The 21,128-nt window shown below is 41.1% G+C and overlaps 1 protein-coding gene across 3 annotated transcripts in view; it reads right to left on the bottom strand.

The window, feature by feature from the left end:
• Nucleotides 1-21,128, bottom strand: part of Exoc2 (exocyst complex component 2) — a 165,575-nt gene that overhangs the window by 82,038 nt on the left and 62,409 nt on the right. For all 3 annotated transcript variants that reach the window (XM_075969965.1, XM_075969967.1, XM_075969966.1), the window contains exons 8-11: nt 20,146-20,291; nt 19,947-20,028; nt 19,096-19,198; nt 15,008-15,126 (exon numbers count right to left, since the gene is read on the bottom strand). In XM_075969965.1, coding sequence (XP_075826080.1) covers nt 15,008-15,126; nt 19,096-19,198; nt 19,947-20,028; nt 20,146-20,291 — 450 coding nt within the window. The remainder of the gene's footprint in view (nt 1-15,007; nt 15,127-19,095; nt 19,199-19,946; nt 20,029-20,145; nt 20,292-21,128) is intronic.

The following is a 21,128-nucleotide window of genomic DNA, read 5'->3' as shown; positions in this document are numbered from 1 at the left end:
GCTCAGAGCCTCATTTAAGAGTTCTGCCACCAAGTTATGTACAACCGTAAACAGATTTACAACATTATTTCCATTATGACACATGCGGAGAACTTGGTCTGCTATTCTAGCTTAATACAAAGTTCTAAGAGTCAATGTGGTAGGGTCAGTGCATGATCTAATAGTGAATACAGCAACCTAATATGCGTGCTTTGTTGATGCTCACGGGAAACCTGTCCTTTACTAAACAAAAATGGAGGAGCGGACCGAGGTGGGGGTGGGAGGGGTGTCGACAAGCTCTAAAATAAATAAGTAACTTTGTTTTATGAAAGAATGAATGCAGCAAAATTAGGTGTGGCCATAGTACAAATGTAGACATTAAGAAGTCAACTTTTGCAAAACAAGATCCTGGGTTAGAAAGGAAACTACCGGCTTCCGACTCTTGTTTCTCTTATTGCTCCACACGTGTGTATTTACGACATAAACGCCACAACTCATACTGGCTTCCGCTGGCTGGCTATCTCTTTGGAATATAGGATTTGATTCTCCATTTTCTCTCCTGGTGCCTGCCACCAAATTAACCTTCTAACCTCATGCTTTTAATATTCTAGCAGTTAAAGTCTGCTTCCATGGAGAAGGCCACACCAGTCATGAAGTACTCAGGAGGCAGTGGCAGGAGGATCAGCAACACAGCCTCAGGAGTAAGAAATGAGTATTTTATCTCTCCAACCCCACGGCACTGGGCCTTGATGACTCCCTCAAGATAAGAGGGACTGACATTATCACTCACTAGGAGCTATATTCCTTATAGTTTATAATTTAAAGACAAGATATTTTCATGTTCTAAAGAAAAAATTTTAGAAATTAAAATAATATTTTAACAAGAATAAGATGATAGCTACTCAGGAACATCTGATAAGCATTTACTGGGCAATCCTATGTGCACTATTCTGGAGGAGTTTAGATTCTGGCTGACTGGGGGCTGAAAATAAACCAATAACAACTAAATATAGCTCCACTTGCTATTCAGAGAGTGCAGTGAGAAGGAACAGGACCCTTTTTCACGGGTCCTTGCTACTGTGCATCACTATACCAGTGGGTTTTTATAGAAAGGAAATTATGTCACTTAGACAAATTTCTTGTGGGATACAATATTTGAGGACTATGTTCTGATGACTCTGCCAACTGCTGTCCCTTTACCCCTACTTTGAAATATATATAAAACAAGACATTGAAAAATCCAGAAGGTAAAAAAATTAAAGGGCATATGATGTAGAGTTTAAATGCGGTGACTAATACCTGTCCGGATCTGGAACGATCTTGTAGGTGAGTCTCCAACACACCTGTGAGGGAAATGCTGACTGGGTTAACAGAGATGGGAAGACCCATGCTGACAGGGCCAGCACCGTTCTCTAAGTTGTCCTAGATTGTACAGGGTGTTTCTTGACTGTGGACAGACTTTGCTGCCTAAGCCTCGCCACCATGGACTGTAAGTCCAACTGAGCAGGAGGAAACCGTTGTCTCTCACAGCTGCCTATACATGGCATTTTGTAATGGCAACAGCAAAAGGAATTAAGACAGGTAGGATAAAACACCATATGTTTGATTTCATTCCGCATTAAACAGAAAAATCTGTATGGATCTTTTCGCGAATTATGACATTTTACATTGTAGTTTATAGTCTTCGCTGTTATTAATCATAGAATTCAAGAAATATCAAAACACAAATTCTCTGATGTACCAAACACGGATATTAAATATTTCACAAAATGCTTTTATTTTATAAATATATTCTGCATTTTACTTTTATAGGCTATGAGGTCATATGTTTATAATTAAGAAGGAAACATTTCCAGGTCTTATGTAAATAAACTATCTATATTCCTAAAATATTACAATTACCATTGATTAAGTGGATCCTCAGAAAATGTGTTTCTCTATAAGTGGTATTTTAACAACTTTAACTCAAATGGTTTGATATTATATTATCTGGAGTTTAAGCAAGGCTTGAATTTGGTTTATCATTTTCTTTAATAATAATCTTTATCAGGCATATTTTGTTAGATATCAGAAAGCACTCCTCAGAGCTCTGTTAGCTACACAGGAAAGACTTTCTGAACTGACAGCTAGCATTAGCAGCAAGGATAACTCGGAGCAGGTAGCTGAAACTGCATGTGCCCAGTGAGTCCACCTAGCACCTGAAACATCTTTGTAAGCACGATGTGAGTCCAATGACCAGAAGGTGGCGCTGCGGGGCTGCACGTAAGCATTAAAACCTCTGAGTGGTGGACACTAGGAATGAGTTTCCCCTAACAAAAAGTCCCACCGTGTGTTACAGAAAACTAGAAGAGTTATGCTTTCGGGAGAAAATTTATTCAAACATTTATTTAAATCAAACCATTTATCACAAATCATGTTAAAAATCAAAAAGCCTGAAAGATTCTGACATTCCTTTGAAGCTTCAATTACAGGTTTTGATACTTTTTATTTCTCAATGATTATAGATATGAAGTTGCTTTGACAGTGAGTATTCCTATAAGACAATGAAGAACAAAAGAAACACATTTTTTAACTATAAAATCAGCAAAAGACTTTAAAATACTTCACAAAAGGTTAGCCTTTTTTCCCTTGATTGTTTTCACCTTATAATACAAGAATCTCATGATTGAAAGAACCTGTTCAGGCACATACAACAGAACTGGAGAGGACTGTGCACTTGCTGCTCCTGCAGACACCCTAAGTTCAGTTCCCAGAGCCACATGGGACCAGCTCCAGGGGATTCTTTTGGCCTCCTGGACACTGGCATTTATGTGCACAATCCCACACAGACCCACATACAGATACATAATTTAAAATGAAGTAATCTATTTTAAGCACATACAGTTGAAGGTGATGTCACTTTGCATATTTTCTTTGAAAGCTCACAGACCTGGCTACCGGGAATCAGCTGAGGAGAATGGGCACCATTGCCACACAATTTCAGGCTTTCATTAGAGTGTTTGCCCTGGGCCCTTTTGTAGGTGACAGGGAGCAAAGTTTTGTGATGCCATGTTTGCCTCTGTTCTTTTCAAAATAATATTAAGTTAGCATAAAATCTGACCAAGTGTTTTCGTGGACATAAATTTTCTCAAAAAAAAACAAACTCTTATGATTTTTGCTGAATAGAACTGGGTCACGGGTAGGGGGTTACTGGCAGTTCTGGGGATCAGGACTGGCTCCACCTCCAGCACATGGAAAACTTTAAAAACCTTATAGTCAAATACGAGGCTATTACATTTATTTACTAACTGTCCCCACATCAGGAAGAGGGGCAGGAATTTATCTGAAGAGGAAGTTGCATGGCTATCAATAGCAGATCATTGTGTCAAAAAATGGTGCTACAAAGACTAACTAAAGATTTAAACAACGCAACGATGCAACTGTTGTACCACGAAAATTCTGATTTTATGATTCAGAGTTTCAATCTAAAACTGTGTATCATTTGTATGGACAAAATGGAAAGCATCCTTTTTTTTTTGCTCCCAGCTCTACAATTGAGGCTTGATCAGTGTTATTTGAATAAAGGTATAAAGTTTGCCACTTCACATTGAGCACAGACACAAACTACTCTCCTTGAATGTATGAATGAATGTATGTATGAATGAATGAATGAAATCTTCCCCTCTCCCTGGCACTGGGATCTGCGGAAGCATCTGCTGAAGAACTACCCTACAGAGATCACTCTGGAGATAGCATTTCAAGCAGGGACACAGCCCTGCAGCACAAGCCATGAACACTGATGATTCAGGTGGTACAGGTAACACTACCAGCACAATTCCAAGGGAACTTTAGCATCCAGCTGCATCCCCAGCTTCCACAAACTAATGTCTTAATTTATAACTTTGCCAAACGCCTGAAAGAAAGCGACCTTTAAAGACACTTAACATTAAACACATACACAATGACATTTCTTCATTGCTGACAATCAAAAGTTGGTCTTATTTTCCCAACGTAATTTTCTATAACCTGTGGAAGCAACACTCTTAAAAAGGAATATTTTGTATGTTTCTTTCTTCCAATTTGGCGTATGCAGAGATAAACAAATTGAAACAAACAGTAAATCTGGGAATTATTTTTAAAATAATATAAACAAAGAACAGAAATCTTGTTTTACTCGGAGAAAACCAGTTGGAAATCTGTATTTAAAAATAGCAGCTGGGCGTGGTGGCACATGCCATTAATCCCAGCACTAGGGAGACAGAGGCAAGAGTAGTTCTGTGAGTCTGAGGCCAGCCTGGTCTACAAAGCAAGTTCCAGGATAGCCAGGACTGTCACATAGAGAAATCCTGTCTTGGGAAAAAAAAAAAAAAGCAGCAGCACACTCTGTTTTCCTAGGGTCACTAAAGCCCCAGTCACGCCACCATTTTTCAATTTGCTATGATTTTTGAAACATTTCTGATTTGATTTCCGCAAACTAGAATTTCTGCTAAATAAAAGCTCTTCAGTTTTTAATTGTTTCAGAAAGAACTCCGGTGAGACTCACAAACTTAATCTTCGAACTTTTATCAGTTTTAAAGAGTGACAAGGACTTTTAGAAGACTCAGTAAAAAAAGAAGGCTTCCGAAGGCTTCCAGGGAGCCTTATCATGTGTCGTATATCCTGATTATCATACATCAAATTTTAAAAAGCAAGGATTTTCCTATTTTAAATGCAAATATTGGTTAAAATTTGTTTAACAGGCTCTCTACATAAACAGCGCTCAGTGCAAGCGCAGATGTGAGCCAGGTGAATACTTTCACTGTGTTTTCAGGCCTCGTGCCTCTTGTGGCAAGTTTCTCACAGTCCACAATAGTGGGGAGCACTGACCCACGGCCCCAGACTCAGGAGGGCAGCCTACTTCCTCACCACCCTTAAACACCTTTGAACACATTTTCCTGTGCACAGCGGGCCCTTGTCCTGTGCAGAGGCCCGACCACCCACTGTTGCTTGTTGACCAAACACATAGGGCCAGGAGCCTCAGGCAGAGGCCGGATAGGATCCTTTCAAGCACCACACAGAGGAATTTCAATGCCAAGGCTGGGTGGGGGTGGGTGTATCAAGGCAGAATTACAAATTCCTCACGAATTAGACCTGTGTCAACAGATAAAAAATGCTCTTTGATCTTCAGACTCTATATATTTGAAGCACCAACAGAAAGATTTCCTCAATTTAAAGGAATAATTTAATCCAATTAACCCACGGGAGTCACGGTCACCACAGTTTCCCTCACTCACAGTGGAGCTCCCCGGCCCAGCTCTAGGCCCTGTTCCTGGGTGCCACACCAGATTCAAAACAACAGCTAGAAAAGGAAATGAATTTTGAAAACAAAATTAAAGATGTAAACACTCAAGACACTAGAACAGCTAATGGGTTAGTTAGGTAGTTTGTAATAAGGCGGGTATCACCAATAGGATTATTTGTGCTTTTATTACGGTCTTAACACTTTACAATAGTTTTAATAGATTATATAGAGAAAATATGCCTATATTATGCAAGCCAAAGAATTTAAAAATGTCAGAATCAGAATAAAAACACTTGCAGTAGTCACCATTTTAAAATTACCAAGAAATACGCACACAATTTGTACTGACGTGTACTTGGTGTTTAGAGTTAAACTCACAGTAAAGCACAAAGGGCCAGGGGCTGGGCACCGGTGGCAAAGACACAAAGGGCCAGCTGCTGGGCACCCGTGGCAAAGGTGCTCTTGCAAGGAGAGAACACCTCCAGCTATTCCCTATGGCATGCAGTTCTCCTTTCACTGTGCAGACCCAGAATGCCACTCCCAAGGCAAACCAAATTACTCAAGTCTTTACCCCCTTTTTAAAAATGTGCCTAAATTACTGGTACTAATTACGTGTCTTAATTTTTCTTTGAAAGGTAAAACTGTCATTGTGCTTATTAGTTTTCTGTCAACTCGACACAAGTTAGAGATATCTGGGAAGAGGAGCCTGAACTGAGAAAATACCTCCATCACACCGGCCTGCTGACAAGTCTGTGCAGAATTCCTTGATTACTGACTGATGTGGGAGGACCCAGGCTACTGTGGGGGATGTCAGCCCTGGGCAATAGTCCTCTGCTTTAGCTCCTGCTCCAGGGCTCCTGCCTCAGTGCCTGCTGAGTTCCTGCCTAACTTCTCAATGATGGATTATATAGTCCCGAAACTGCAACAAACCCTCCCCTCTACCACATGCGCTGTTGGTCAGTGTTGTATCAGAGCAACAGAAAAGGGAACTAAGACAGTCATCAAATTGTGTGTGTGTGTGTGTGTGTGTGTGTAATCTACAATCAATTGTGTTCAAAAGTGCCAATCTATATTCTAGCAAATACAACTGCTTATATATACCTATGCCAGTTGAAAGTGACAATTTTTAACTTGTGCACTCTGAATCCAATTCATGATGCTCTTTCTCCTTCTGGAAAAAAAAAAAAGGCCTGGCTGGGAGAAGATGGCTTTGGAATTAGCACTTCTCCCATGCTTCCCTCTCTTGCACCCACTTTATTCTGTGTGTCCCCATAAAGCTCCCAGACTTAAAGCTGGTAACCAAATCCTGCTAAATATTCTCTCTTCTAAAGCCAATGTAAGCACTCTGTTATCACATTGTAACTTAAATAAAAAGTATGATTTCTATTAAAGTACTTAATATACACACAACATATACCTACTACCTTCTTAAGTAAGGAACTATTTTCTATAGTTCTAAGAAAATTCAATGAAGCTAACAGTTTCTGCAACTTAAACAAATACAAGAAAAACAACCTACTCTTCCATTAGGACAATATCAGAACTGTATTACTAGCCCCATTATTTAAAATATTTATGAATAAAATGGTACATAAAGATAACTTCAAGTATACTTTTTAGACAAGTATCAATAAAAGCATAGTTGAATTATACTGTATAAAGACAATTAAACTTCAAATACTATTATTCAATGAGCCTCAGCTGAAACGGAACCTTTATATCTTAAGGCCCTTGGAGAAACAAGTATTATAGTTTTCTCAGTATTTAACAAACTGCTACATGTCTGAAATCATTCATATCTTAGGCTGTTGGCTTCTGGGTTTAGTGCTGGGCATCAAACTCAGGACCTTGAGCACTCGGATCCTGAGCCACTTCCGCTGGGTGCAAAGCCCACAACCCACACACCACTGTGAACTGAGAAAAGACTGCTAAGGGGAGATATGCCCCCTCCAAGTCTTCAAAGACAACCTGAGCCGTATATGAATGCTCCCTCCTTCTGCTTTGTATCTATTTTTAAGGACTCACTGCTTACATAAGTTCTGGCTCCTCTTCTAAGTGTCTCCCATTGAGCCCTAATTCTAGGAAGTCCTTCTGGAAGTCCTAATTAGAGCACAGCTCCCAAGATGCCAGAGCAGCTGATGGCCTTTCCCCCAGTTTACCAGACAGCCAGCTGCTCTGAAGAGTTACAATCAAGCCATCTCAGGAACAAAAGAAAAGACACCTTTGAAGACCACCTTTCAAAGTCCACTGGAAAGGTCCAGCAGGGGGCTAACCAAAGCCTTTTCCTGCCAGGAAACCTTAAGGCGTACGCTAATTTTGGACCTATTTCATAGGAATTCCTAGAGACCAATCCTGATGCAATGGAAAAAGTTTTACATTTGCACTCAGGGCACCAGAAGCAGGATGGTCACTCAAGCTCAGGCTGGAAAAACACCATACTCAAATCCTCTATGTATTTAAACTTTCAAGATAGGGTTTTATAATGTGCATAAATCATCAAATTTTGAAAAAACTAAAAATACGTTTCTCCAACATAAAACATTGGTTTTATCCCAATACTTTTCAATGGAGAAAAGTCCAAAGATCAGACTTGGGTTTCAGGGCCAGGACCCAGCGAAGTGGGCATGGGGAGGATATCTGGAGTGCCAGTTCTGTGAGGAAGTCAGTAAACCCTCCCACTGACTGTCCTTCATTTGATAAGCAGCCTCTACCAGGGCAACAGTAACAACTGACATCCCCGGGAGAGCCCATTCCAGTCCTCAGTACAGGTCAAAAAGACACCAAGAATTCCTTCCCTGCTTTTACAGTCTCTCCATTTAAAACTGGGTTTTATTTCACAAACTCAGTTCTTAGCCACTGTTTGGCTTGGGTTTAAAACACTGCATCCACTTCTCTTCTCCAGAGTTAGTAGTCTAACAGCTGTAATAGAAAGCCTTAAGACCAACTGTTCCTAGAGGGAAGAGACTACAAGCTTTCACTGTGGGAACTGCAGCACTCTGACAATGGAGTTCTACATGAAATACAGAGCGCCCCTTCTAAGCAGTACCTGACAGGTGGAGTATTAACTACCCTCTCACATGCAGGAGCCTTCAACAGAAGCTACAATCAACGCCACCAGGCCTGGACCTGGCAGGCAATCAGCTACTCTGTTAAACCAAGCCACAGGTGCCAGCATGTAAGCTTTTCCACCTCTGCCACCCTTGGGTCCTATAGCACTAGAGGAAAAAAAAGAGACGCCCTGCTCAGATCCAACTATAATTTCTGGGCCCTTCCAGCAGTCACCTTCATCTTCTCAAGCGTGCCAACTCAGAGCGCTTATATCCTCAGCGTATCACTTCAGAGATTCCTAGTTAGTACTATACCGCCTTTCCTTAATAAAATCCACCTGTGACAGAAACGAGCACCAAAAGTCACAGCAAGTCAAAGTGGTTTATGTAGCTCAGGAAGTTTCAGCACAGGTATTCCTAGCAGCTGCGGCCAGCTTGCCTTCCCACCAATGAAATCCCGGCTGATGGAACACTTGCTGCAACAGTGCAGTGAGCACAGGGAGATGAGGAATGACACGGGATTCGCAGACCTAGCAAGAGCAGCATGGTGTGACACCTATGTGCACACACGCTCCTCCTTCCCATCTTCAGTGCACGGAGAAGGTCCGTCTGTCTCGGACTCCTGTGACACCTCCTCACAAAGGAACCGGACCTGAGCAGCCACTGCTACAGATCTCTCTAGTTCCCTCCCACTCCATCGCATCACTGTGTAAGACTGATGGAGGACCCATATATTTAGTGGACCTTCTTCCATGCTGCCTTACATGACTGCATGCTTAACTAAGAAAATTGTAAGTATCTGATAAAAGTTCATCAGCAACTATTGATCACATGAAAGAACATCTGCTTATTCCCTGTAAACTTATACTAAGGCATGTGTTTTATATAAAGACTCGCACACACAGAAACATGTCACCATCATTACACTGCCTGTCAACCCGTAAGCATGTATTAAAGGGGTAACATATTCAATGGCATATACACACAAAATGCTGACATGAAAACATCCATGTGCAAAGGATCAAAGTCGATGTATTTTCTCATTGGTTCTTCTATGCTAGAAAACAAACTCAATTTGTGCACAGGGCACAATTGCCAAGATGTCTACAGAAGTATCAGTTAAGAAGTAATGGTATCATTGCTTCTTGGCTTTTGGCTAAGATAAAGTGTAAAAAGAGATGGCATAAATACATAGAAAGAATACTGGAGAAAATTAAACTGAACTTGAAAACTGACAGATATTTGTTATTTGTAAGTCATTAATACCAAGAATGGTGGCATACATCTGCAATTCCAGGATTCAGAAGTGGGAGACGAGAGGATCACTGCAAGTTCTAGGCCAGCCTGGGCTACATAAAAAGATCATGTCTCAAAAACAAACAAATAAACAAAGAAATAGAAGCCCCCAAATAGAAATAAATTACTGATAATATTTCAAGAACTAATACTGATATTTTAATTTAAAATTTTAAATATGCCTCACCTCTGAAAAATTTATAGATAATTATGTGACTTACTTCAAATAATAAAAAATGAAGAAGAGGAAAGTAGCAGGTGAGGGAATAGCTATAAGATTAAACTAATTAAACTAAGGTAGGTATATGCGAAATTGCGTGTGTGTGTGTGTGTGTGTGTGTGTGTGTATCTTGCTGTAAAATACGCTTAGTGGCTGCCAGTATACATAAGGTCCTGAATTTAGTCCCCAGCACTGTGTGTGTGCATGCACATACAGAAATTTTTCTAAAATGAAATAATACAAACTGCTTCTTCAAGAGATAACATCAGTCTTTTAATTAAATGTTATATATAAAAATTATTTACATCCAGCACTATTTGGACTTGGGGATATTAACAACAAAAGAAAAAATAAAAAGTTGTAAAGTTGAGAGGGAGATGGGTTGGGGCACTAGGGGAAACTGGAAGAAGGTAACATTGGAGGGATATGGTCAGTATACACTGTATAAATATTAGGAACTTTCAAGGAATAAAAACTATTGTTTAAAAATTATTTGAATGGGGGCTGGAGAGGTAACTCAGAGGTTAAGAGCACTGACTGCTCTTCCAGAGGTCCTGAGTTCAATTCCCAGCAACCACATGGTGGCTCACAATCATGTGTAATGAGATCTGGTGCCCTCTTTTGGCCGACAGAATATATGTATACATAATAAATAAATCTTAAAAAAGTTTACTTTATCCCATGCTTTTTCAGACCCAGGCCAGCTGGCCTTGGTGAGTTCCCAATAGAACATCCCCATTGTCTCAGTGTGTGGGTGCACCCCTCACGGTCCTGAGTTCCTTGCTCGTGCTCCGTCTCCTTCTGCTCCTGATTTGGACTTTGAGATTTCTGTCCGGTGCTCCAATGTGGGTCTCTGTCTCTGTCTCCTTTCATCGCCTGATGAAGGTTAATATTCATGAGGATGCCTATGTGTTTGTGTTTGGATTCACCTTCTTATTTAGCTTCTCTAGGAACATGAATTATAACATAGCGGACAATGAGGAATACTGAGAACTCAAGAACAATCGCAGTGGGTTTTTGATCCTACTGCACGTACTGGCTTTGGGGGAGCCTAGGCAGTTTGGATGCTCACCTTAAGAGACCTGGATAGAGGTGGGCGGTCCTTGGGCTTCCCACAGGTCAGGGAACCTTGACTGCTCTTCGAGCAGATGAGGGAGGGGGACATGATGGGGGAGGGGGAAGGAAATGGGAGGCGGTTGCAGGGAGGAGGCAGAATTCCTTAATAAATAAATAAATTTAAAAAAAGTTTACTTTAAAAAAACATAAAAATTACTTGAATAATTCATATTAGTATTTATTAGCAAAAAGGTACATTTAAGCATATTCAGAAGGCTAAATTCTGAAAACTTAAATTCAATAACAACCCATTTAAATTTGCCTAGGAAATTAAATGGTATTGCCATGAAGTCTACAGAGTGGGTTCAAGGAGCTGTAAGGTACCATATTTTACTTTCAATTGAGAAAAGCTATGAAATGAACTAGGTTAAGCTTGTAACTAATATTCTCTCTAATGACGAAGTTCTACACAGACTCTCAAGAAAAAAACTAGAGGAATCTGATTACATGTAGGCTTTTCACCTCTTCTTTTGAAACGCTGATTTTTTAAACGCATCAATACAAATATATATGGCAATGCAGAACATGAAGACAGCAGGAAAGAGCACTTGTCTAATACACACAAGGGTCACACATGGAGGAAAACAAGATTCAGATCTCTGAGTGGGAGAATACTGGTGATCAGCTCTCAGGCAGAAGTGGCATGAGACTTGCAGGGACGTTGTTTTCAAACAAGCATGCATAAATATCCCAGACATTTGTATACTTTCATACTAAATTATCTCTTCAGACTGGTTCTAACAAGGGCAGATAAGACAATCCACTGTCAGAAGGCATTCTGTGTGTAGCCAGCAAGTGACAACAGTGTTGAGGGCCATTATCACGGCTCCAGAAACCTCTCTTGTCCTCCTGCCACCAGGCTATATGCAATATGATTTCATAAAGTCTCTCTGCACTTCCCAATCTTTACACAATTATAATCAAACCTACTTATGGCATTTGAAAATACTATGTGTTCATAAACCCAAAGCTCCAGCAGGTCTGCTTACCACTGTCCTGTGCCTCTGGCAGGACACTGATGACGTAGCCTGGCTACATGTGACCTGTATCTGTCCTCTGCCAGCAGAGAATTGGGCAGGCATATCCAGTCTTTAACCTGTGGGCTGCTTGAGCCACTGACAGCCATGAATGTAGCTATCACATAGCCATAAATTTACATAACACTGGATTTGTTTTGTTTGTCTGTCTATTGGGTGGATTTGTTTGTTTTGCTTTTTTGACTCTCAAGATTGAGAACTTGAACTTTGTAGAGCACAATTTTCTGTCCTAATGTCAAAGGCTGGGCATGCCTGAGTAGAGACTAGTAGATGACAGATTTTAAAAAGTTTCCGAGGTTCTGATGGTCAGTCTATGGAACTGAGTAGACTGAAAAATGACTGCTTGGCACTCTTAAGATTTCCAAAGACCGTCCATATCATATGCTTTTACCTTCCCTTACAGCAATTTAAGAATTGTTAAAACTATTAAGAGCAATTGAGGTAGTGGCATCATTTCAAATACATGGGGTTTCCAAAGTATCAAACATGGAAACAGAATTGGAACTGAAAATTACATAAGCCCAAGACAGCTCATTAATGACAAACTCACTACCAATGAAGGCTGGTGTTGAAATAGGAGCGGCGGGGCTGCGTCCCCGGCACCTGGCCGCCCCCACGGCTAGCTTTACCCAAAATAATTACATGGAAACTGTATTCTTTTAAACACCGCTTGGCCCATTATATCTAGCCTTTTCTCGGCTAACTCTCGCACCTGGACTAGCCCATTTCTTATAACCTGGGTAGCCCACGAGCTGGCTTACCAGGAATGATCTTAACCTGCATCTGTCTGGAGTGGGAGAATCATGGCGACTCCTGACTCAGCTTCTTTCTCCCAGCCTTCTGTTCTGTTTACTCTGCCTACCTATGTTTTAACCTATGAGGGCCAGCCAAGCAGTTTCTTTATTGCTTAACCAATGAAATCAACAGATTGATATATGACACTCCCACATCAGGCTGGTATCTTCCCAGCCACTTCTCCACTGCCACAATGCTGGCCTCATGCTGTTTGCTCCCCCACATTCCTGGGATCTGGCTGCCATTCATTCCCTTCCCAGGTGCCTAAGGCTCTGAAGCTACACTCACCAAGGACACCAGGCGCACGCAGTGCTCAAGCAATGAAGTTCTTTGTCCTTCTAGCTCTTTTGTTTCTCAAACTATGCTGTCATGCTGCCCTGCTGTTCCTGCGGCCACCTCTTCACTGCTGCCAGTCCAGGCTGCTCTCCTCCTCCCAGCCATTTTCTGAGGCCCCTCAGGATTCTGTCCTTGATTTTCTTTCTTTCTTTTTCCATCTTCATGAATAAATGCAAGAACTTCAAGGGACCATCTAGGTACAAACCACCTCCAAGTCTCTGAATCTAACTACCTCTTCATTGTCTTCTCTCATGACAGACAATTCCAAACTCACCTGTCAAATTCAAGCTGGGGTAAACACTAAGTTCCCCAGTTCTTAACAGGGCCGCCACGCTAATGAGCTACTTCAGGCAGATGCAGACTTCTAGGAGGCACCATCCTCCATCTCGTCCTCCTGTTCCTACTTCCAGCCCTAGTCCTGCCCATTCTATTTCCTAAAGAGCCCTGACCCCACCCTCGCACTTCACGTTCCCCACCCTATGCTAGGTCAATTGCTGACACCTGCCAACCTCACCTACCCTGTTATAGAATTGTTCCTTCTTATCTATTCTCCACACGGAAGCCAAAGATACCATGTTTCCCTGCTTGTCATCATTTCATGACCCTTGCTGCTCTCTGGACAATCTCCAAACCTCTCCAGGCAGCCATCAAAGTCCATTATTTGTTCACCTTAACTGTAGCCCGAACTCTAGTTGCTTTTATCAGCACTCAGTTCCAGCCACAGAGAGCACAAGGCTGTCTCTCTCTGGCTCCCTTATGTTCTTCCTAGAATAGTTTTTCATGCAGTTCAGATTTTTCTTCCTCCTCCCAATAGAGATCTCACAACACCACTTCACCAACCATCAAAGCTAGGATCAGAATTTGCTCCTGTAAGCTACCATGCCACTCAGAATTTTTCTTGTCTTAGGAAATGGCATATTCTACAGCACCCCACCTAGTCAGTTACCTCTGCCTCCTTTAGCATGTTAGACACAAATCAGACCCTTGCGGTTGTACTGACAACTAACAGTATCTTAAGCACAGTCAGCAATATATATTTGCTGAGTGACAGAATTAAACAAAGAAATGCCAACAAACCTGCACACAAATACACTTTTAATTTTTCTTCACACTTACCTCAGAGTCCTGGGCAGTGGTTCCTTTCTCAAGCTAGAGCTTTCCTGGCAGTTACTTCCAATTCTCAGCTAACCTGGAGCTGTCAAAACCAACTGTCTGAAATACTCTTCTAGGTTACCTTCCTTCAGAAGCTTTGTCATTTTCCTTTTACTCACTTGTCCCAGCACTGTCGCTGTAACTGCCTAGTTGCATGTTAGCACATTGCCCTTCCTCTTCCAGGGACCCCAGGAGGCAAGGCCTGCTTCTCTTACACCACTGTCTGTCTAGCACTTGGTACCCACCTAGTCCACAGGTGACTCTGACAGGCCTAAAGAAGAGGGGAACTTATCAAGGACCAGTACGGTTTCTACAGCATCATGCATCATGTCAACCCCTTATAAAATTTAACTCTCCCATCAAATAAAATAAAAGTTTTGCCAATACTGCTAGATAACAAAAAACACAGATTTATTAGGAGTGCTTTCCCTTATTTTTGGCACCCACTGTTAGGTAGAGTGCTAAACAGCGGGGTAGAGGGCCAACAGATATGAAGACAGCTACCAATATCAGGAACATCTCAAGCCGGGCAGAGGTGGCACACACCTTTATTCCCAGCACTCAGGAGGCAGAAACAGGCAGATCTCTGTGAGTTCGAGGCCAGCCTGGTCTACAAGAGCTAGTTCTAGGACAGGCCCCAAAACTACAGAGAAACTCTGTCTCAAAAAACAGAAAACAAACAACATCAACAAAACAAACAAAAAAGAAAATCTCGTCACCATTCTATTAACTACTAAGCATTAAGAAGTAAGGTGGAAGAGACTCTTGCCTTTTAGGCTCTTCATGTGGCCCTCTTTGCAGTCTTGCATGAGTTTGAGCGTCCACTTGTGCTGAGCTCCGATACACTGCCAGGCAGGGTCACCAGGTGCATGGAGGTCAGAGAGATACCTGAAAAAGCAAAGGGCAAGAGGCCTCCTGTTATAACAGCAAAGGCAAAGACTGGTATGTCAGAACTACCATTTTTTAAAGAAAAACTAAAACTCAACTAACTAGAAAAGCACTTGTCATTATTCGCCTTTAATATTTTGTTCATAATGAAATACATTGGGGAAGATACAGAAATCTTTAATAAATAAATAAATTTATAAAAAAAATGAAATACATTAAATTGTTTTCACTCAACAGAAAATTATAAAGCTGTGGGTTTTTTCGTTTTTAATTTCATGTATACGCACATGGCTATGTTATGTATATAGTGTCCCTGGTGTCTGTGGAGTTCCATAGATGGTCTTGGGTTCCCTGGCACTGGAGTTACAGGCAGCTGTGAACGTCTATGTGGTTACTGGAAATCAAACCCAGGTTCTCTAGAAGAGCAGCCAGTGCTCTCAACAACTGAGCCATTTTTGCAGCCCCAGCTGCAGGCTTTTAATTTATCTCTTTACCTAAGTCAAGAACACTTAGAACTAAAGAACACTTCACATTTAAACTTATTCTATCTTTCTTATTTAAAGAAAAACAAAAGGGGTAGGTAGAGGGAGAAGGAAAAGGGAGGAGGAAAGACAAAGAGAAAGATAAAGAGTGGGGGAAGGAGAAACCAGCTGACCAGTGGTGCTCAGAAGCAAGTACACTTCCCATTTATCAACCGCAGCAGATCCATTGGCCATCCCTCTATTCTACTCCACTCCTATAAACCACATTATGGTAAGCATTTATCATGCAAAGCTGCCCAACCTAAACTGGGGGTGGGGTTTGTTCTTTTTTTTGTGACGAAGAGGAAAAATTAACTTTACATTTAAAGTCACTTCTCTCATGTGTTTCTATTACTTGAGAGTTGTTTCATTTAACCTAGGTGGAAGCCAGCAGAGGGCACTGAGTGGAAAATCTCCCCTCTCTGGTATGAAATACGGCCACTGGATGGCAATGTGACACTGTTCTGAGATGACTTATGTTAGAGGCCACTGAAACTTAAGGTCTCCAACAATATGCACTTACCTCTAGGGTGTAAACTAATTCACAACTGAGGGGCAACTTCTCCATGAAATGTAGTGCAGATGGACACTTTCTTGACTTCCAATGCTTCTTAAAATATTTAAAGTTTTCTTTGCACAACAAATACCTACATCCATCTAGAAAATTTAAATGTATTTCAACTGAAATTTTTCTGTCAAACATTACTCGCTTGGCTCTGAGCCCTTGTATAATACACACGTGTCAACTCCAGAAGCATGCCTGAACAAGCTTATCACCCTAAAATACTTTCTAACCCTCAGCTTCTTTTGTCTTGAGGTTAAAAATTTGTGGTCCGTGATAAATGTTCATTGATGGTTACAAGCTGTGACCTTAGCCAAGTCCTGATCACCGTGGGGCATGCCCGCATTTCTTCAGGAGTGGGCACTCATTACTCAGACATCTCAATTAGCAGCTAATCAGAGGAGAAACAAACCCATTTTGTAGTAAGTTCACAACAAACAAGATGGTGAGCAGAATACTGGTATGCATTTAGGAACGCCCCACGCCAACCCTGACCCTCAGGAGTTAATGGCTCAGAGGCCCAACTCCCCAAGGAGCAGCAATTCTGCCTGCCAAGCACTGGGATGGTTGTCTGTCCAGGGGCTGCAAACAGTTGTGTCTATGTGCTGAGTGGGAGGAAGCCAACTTAAAGGAAGGATTTAACCATATAAAAAAGGCACCTAAGAGCCTTCCTCATTTGGGAGAACACAATCCTCAGAAGAAAACCACATTCCAACAAATTACATTTAGCTTACTATGAGGAATTCAATCCAAACAAGCTCCCCAAATCCAATCTGATTTTTCCTCTCCCACAAAGCTTGACTCTTTTATTAACTGGGATATAAATGCAGTAAATAGTAGTCTGTGTCTTTACTTTCCTAAGAACACACGATCTGTTCTTTCCTGCTGGGAACAGCAGTGGCAACACTCTCCCTGTCTGCATGGCTGCTGTGCATCTGGGCCCTGCAGTGCACCTAGCACTTCCGTTCACCCCTCCACGTTCTCTGTCCACAGTAATGCAGAGCAGTGTTCCCTCACAGAAGCCGCAGCCTTTCCACCGTGAAGACACTGGCTAAGAACGCACTGTAGCACTGGGGCCCTTAAGCAGGAGACCAGTAAATCTGCTTTGTAACTTCTAAAATTCTAAATCTCTTTAACATATACAGTATGGCCCTGAATTTTTTAATAATCCTCTATCAGCTTAATATGAAACTGAAGGCTCTTAGAAATATTTATGAAGAAAAGTGAAGTTCCTGTCTCAAAAATCCTAGGGAATGTTCCCGTTAGAAAGTGTGATGTTCTGTTCTAGACTCCAGTACATCTCTTTTCTTTTTAATACAAAGCTTGAAACTGGCAGTTTCATTTCAAAGATCTTTGTTCAGAAGGTAGAGGTTATTGCCTTTCTTTTTAATGACATATTGGAGAACATTTTTGGGAGAGGCTTTCTAGAAAGGTAGGGAGGTAAAGAATCTTAATTCTGACGAGCATAGATTGAGAATGGGCTCAATTCTGGGGAAAATAAAGGGAACCTAAAAGCATTTTCAGCCTTTTTCTTTGGTGACTAAGCAGCTCCAGGAGCAGGGCCACACTGCCACAGAGAGAAGAGAGGGGCACTCTGCTTCTGGCTGAGCTACCAGGAGAGGGTGTCTTCAGTTACGGCTGGGGAGAGTTAGACAAACAGCAGTATGCACGGCAGCGACAATCTGACACACGTGGCTGTGCCCAGGCTGTCTGGCTTTACCTGGTGCTCACCGGCCCTATCACCATAGACATTAAAGTCAAACACACTTGACCTGGCTCTGATCTGATTTTATTTTTCTATTCATTAATGCCCAAAATGTAATTTTTAAAGTTAATCACCAGATTTCTCAATGCCTTCTCGATTTTGGACTCAGGAGTTCAGTGTAAATTTAGCTTGTTCACATGTGACAAGGGAGCTAACCCTCTAAGGCACAAACAGCAAAACTCTGAGGTACTTGGCTGATTCATGCCGTGTTTACTTCCACTCTCTCTGCCTCCAGGAAAGTACTTTGTGTATACATTTCCTCAGACAGGCAAGGGGGGCCAAGGGGGGCCTGTGAACCCCGAAAAGCAGGTGTCCTGGCTGTGTGTGCTGGACAAGCCCAGGTTCCTCTGCCCACTTGGGCCCTTTGGCCAGAAAGAAAACACAGTTAGGACCCAGTCCAGTGTGACAATAGCCTGCATTTCCCAGCAGCAGCAGCCACATTCACTGCTCTCGGCTCCATTGCTAAACCCTGTTCTACATCTGTCCCCACCGCTCCCATCAACAGAAGACGTTTAAGTGCAGGTCATTAGTCCCTCCCACCAGTGTTGGGGCCAGGCCATCTTCCCAGGCCTAAAGACAGTATTTTCAATGGCCACAGCAAATGTATACAAATACGTAGTCTATTTCATTTTCAAGCTACTGAATTTTTAGTAAATTTCACTAATTAAAAAAGTCATTGAATTTGGGAAATAACAGCTTATTCTGAGAACAGACCACACTTAGGATAGCTCAGCAGAAAATAAGTCCATATCCTTTGCGACCGTCAAGCCACGGCACACCCGAGCTCTAATTTCCCACAGTGGAACACCTACTTACGGAGCATGGCATTTGCAGGGTGCAGCACCCAGACCACCAGGAAGTCAGATGGAGAAACAGGTGACTGCGCAATGAGATTGTTTTTCCTTTGGTCAACCCGGCAGGTCATCTTTCCTTCTCATAACTGCTCCCTATTTATTCATATTCAAGCAATGTTCATGTCCTATACCAAATACCTCCAAATTTTTATTGTCTTCCCTTTCACTACTTCATTAATTTCCTGAACGCCCCCAATAAGCTCTGCAGGTTTCATAATGTATCCCATACATATACACAATCTGTCATAATTCTTGCAGAAGTTTTACCTTATGTAACGCTTTTGGTCATGCAAGGTTGATGGAGTCTCAAGCAATTTCTTTAGAAGTAATTCTCTTAGATCTTCAATTCCTGCTTCTACTTCAGCATAATCTATTTTTAAAAGATGCAAGATTTACAGAACTGAACTTAAAATCAAATTTCAGAAAGTGGAATACCGGTTGCTTTTTGATTGAGAAGACACACAAGGGACCTTTGTGGAGAGATCAAAACACACCATCCCAAGTGTATGGGAGGCACAAGCATTCGCCAGAACTCAGTGACCTGTAACACGTAAGGTCTGTGCCTTTCACTGCATGTAAGTTTCACCACAGTAAAGAAATAAATTCTGCTTTTTGAGACCTTATGGGTTTCATTCTTTTAAATTTAATAAGATCTATGGTATTTCTCCTAGTTAATAAGTTTTTAACCATAAGATATTTAAGCTTTTCTTTTGTAAACCTGGTATTCAAAGTAATTTTTAGAAGTATTGAGTTTGCTTTAGAGTAAGATTAGAACTCATAAATACACTGTTTCAGCTTGAAGAGGGAAGACTGAAATACATGTTTGCACATCTCTAAAATGCTCATCACCGCTTCCTTCTAGCATGAAAGCGTTCACTAGCACTGTGGTTAATAAACAGCAGAGAGTCTAAGACCAGCCCCCACCATAAGTGCTCATTCCCACTACAGAGCAGTAAGAAAACTTGTGCTTATTTTGAACTAATCGTTTTACATTTTAAAGACAGCACCACATAAATGAGATCTAAGATGCAAGCAGCACTCTTTGTAGAATATACACCCCATATTCTTCTTACGAAAGCAAAGGAAAGGTCTAGAAGTAACAAAAAAAAATATCTTACATTTCTTGAAAACTTGCACCTCTGTTTTCCCAAAGAGTGACTTGGCTTTTTCATAATCATTAATTACCACATCATAATCCCCCTTGAAAAGAAGAAACAACGTGAGATTATCAGGAAAGAGCAGTAAGCACACTGGTTAATCTAAAATACCTTAATGCAGCTTTAACACCGGCAGCATCTATGGCTGTATATACTCTACCTTCTGAATGTTCCGTTTAATATTGAGAGGAAGGTTGAAGAGAAATTTAAATCGCTGCAGCACATTGAGGGCATTCCTAGTGGAATCTGCTTTGTCTTTTCGACCTAACACTTCTTGAAATAATGTGTCAGCAGTGTTACTTGCTCCTGTTTTCAACAGAGAAAAAAGAACATAGGTGACAGTGACCCGAATCTGAACACAAAAGCTACCTACCTATATAGAGATCTTTCACAGTTTACTAAAATGAAATTGGGTTTATAAGTCCTTTCATATGTTAAGAATGGTATCTAATTAAAAGCAACAACATTTACTAAGCCTAAGTAATTTTCTCCAATGTGAATCTAAACTTATTTTATCTACTCGTCTAAATTTTTTAGCAATTGTGGGTGCTTAGGCTATTTCATTATTTTGGAGAATGAGGCACACACACAAACCAGTTAAATTCTATTAATTCTATATCAAACTATCAGGTAATAAATTAGAGAAGGGAAACTGTTTTCAGAAGAAGCTTTTAAGAAAAGTCATGACAACTAACCCTACTTCTTGACAGAATTATCTATCCCTCTATGTTGCAGGCCCAGAGAATTCTATAAACCTAAATGGCAAAACCCTAACACAGCATCATTACTGTTTCTTAAATCAGCTGAATCTAATAAAATTAGGTACAAACAGGACATTTCCTAAGATTCTTTCCTTTAAAAAGCACAAATTATATGTATCACTTTAATGAATGCTGTTTTTCTAAGGCAAAATTTGCTATACAAAAAATAGTTTAAATTTTGAAACTCGTGAATTATTTTAATTAGCTATGAGGAAAAGAGAGAGAGGGAGAGAAACTGCTTTCAGCTGTCTGCGCTGCTTGTAAAAAGTTTCTACATTATCTGGTCTAGTGACTATACTTTAAGCAAAGATGAAAAACTCACCTCGTCTCACTGGGTGGCTTGCACATCATGGCCACACTGTGGGTGGCCTGATCCTGTTAA

The sequence above is a fragment of the Microtus pennsylvanicus genome, chromosome 4, assembly GCF_037038515.1.
Source record: "Microtus pennsylvanicus isolate mMicPen1 chromosome 4, mMicPen1.hap1, whole genome shotgun sequence".
NCBI classification, from domain to species: domain Eukaryota; kingdom Metazoa; phylum Chordata; class Mammalia; order Rodentia; family Cricetidae; genus Microtus; species Microtus pennsylvanicus.
This window is presented reverse-complemented; position numbering and strand designations above follow the sequence as displayed.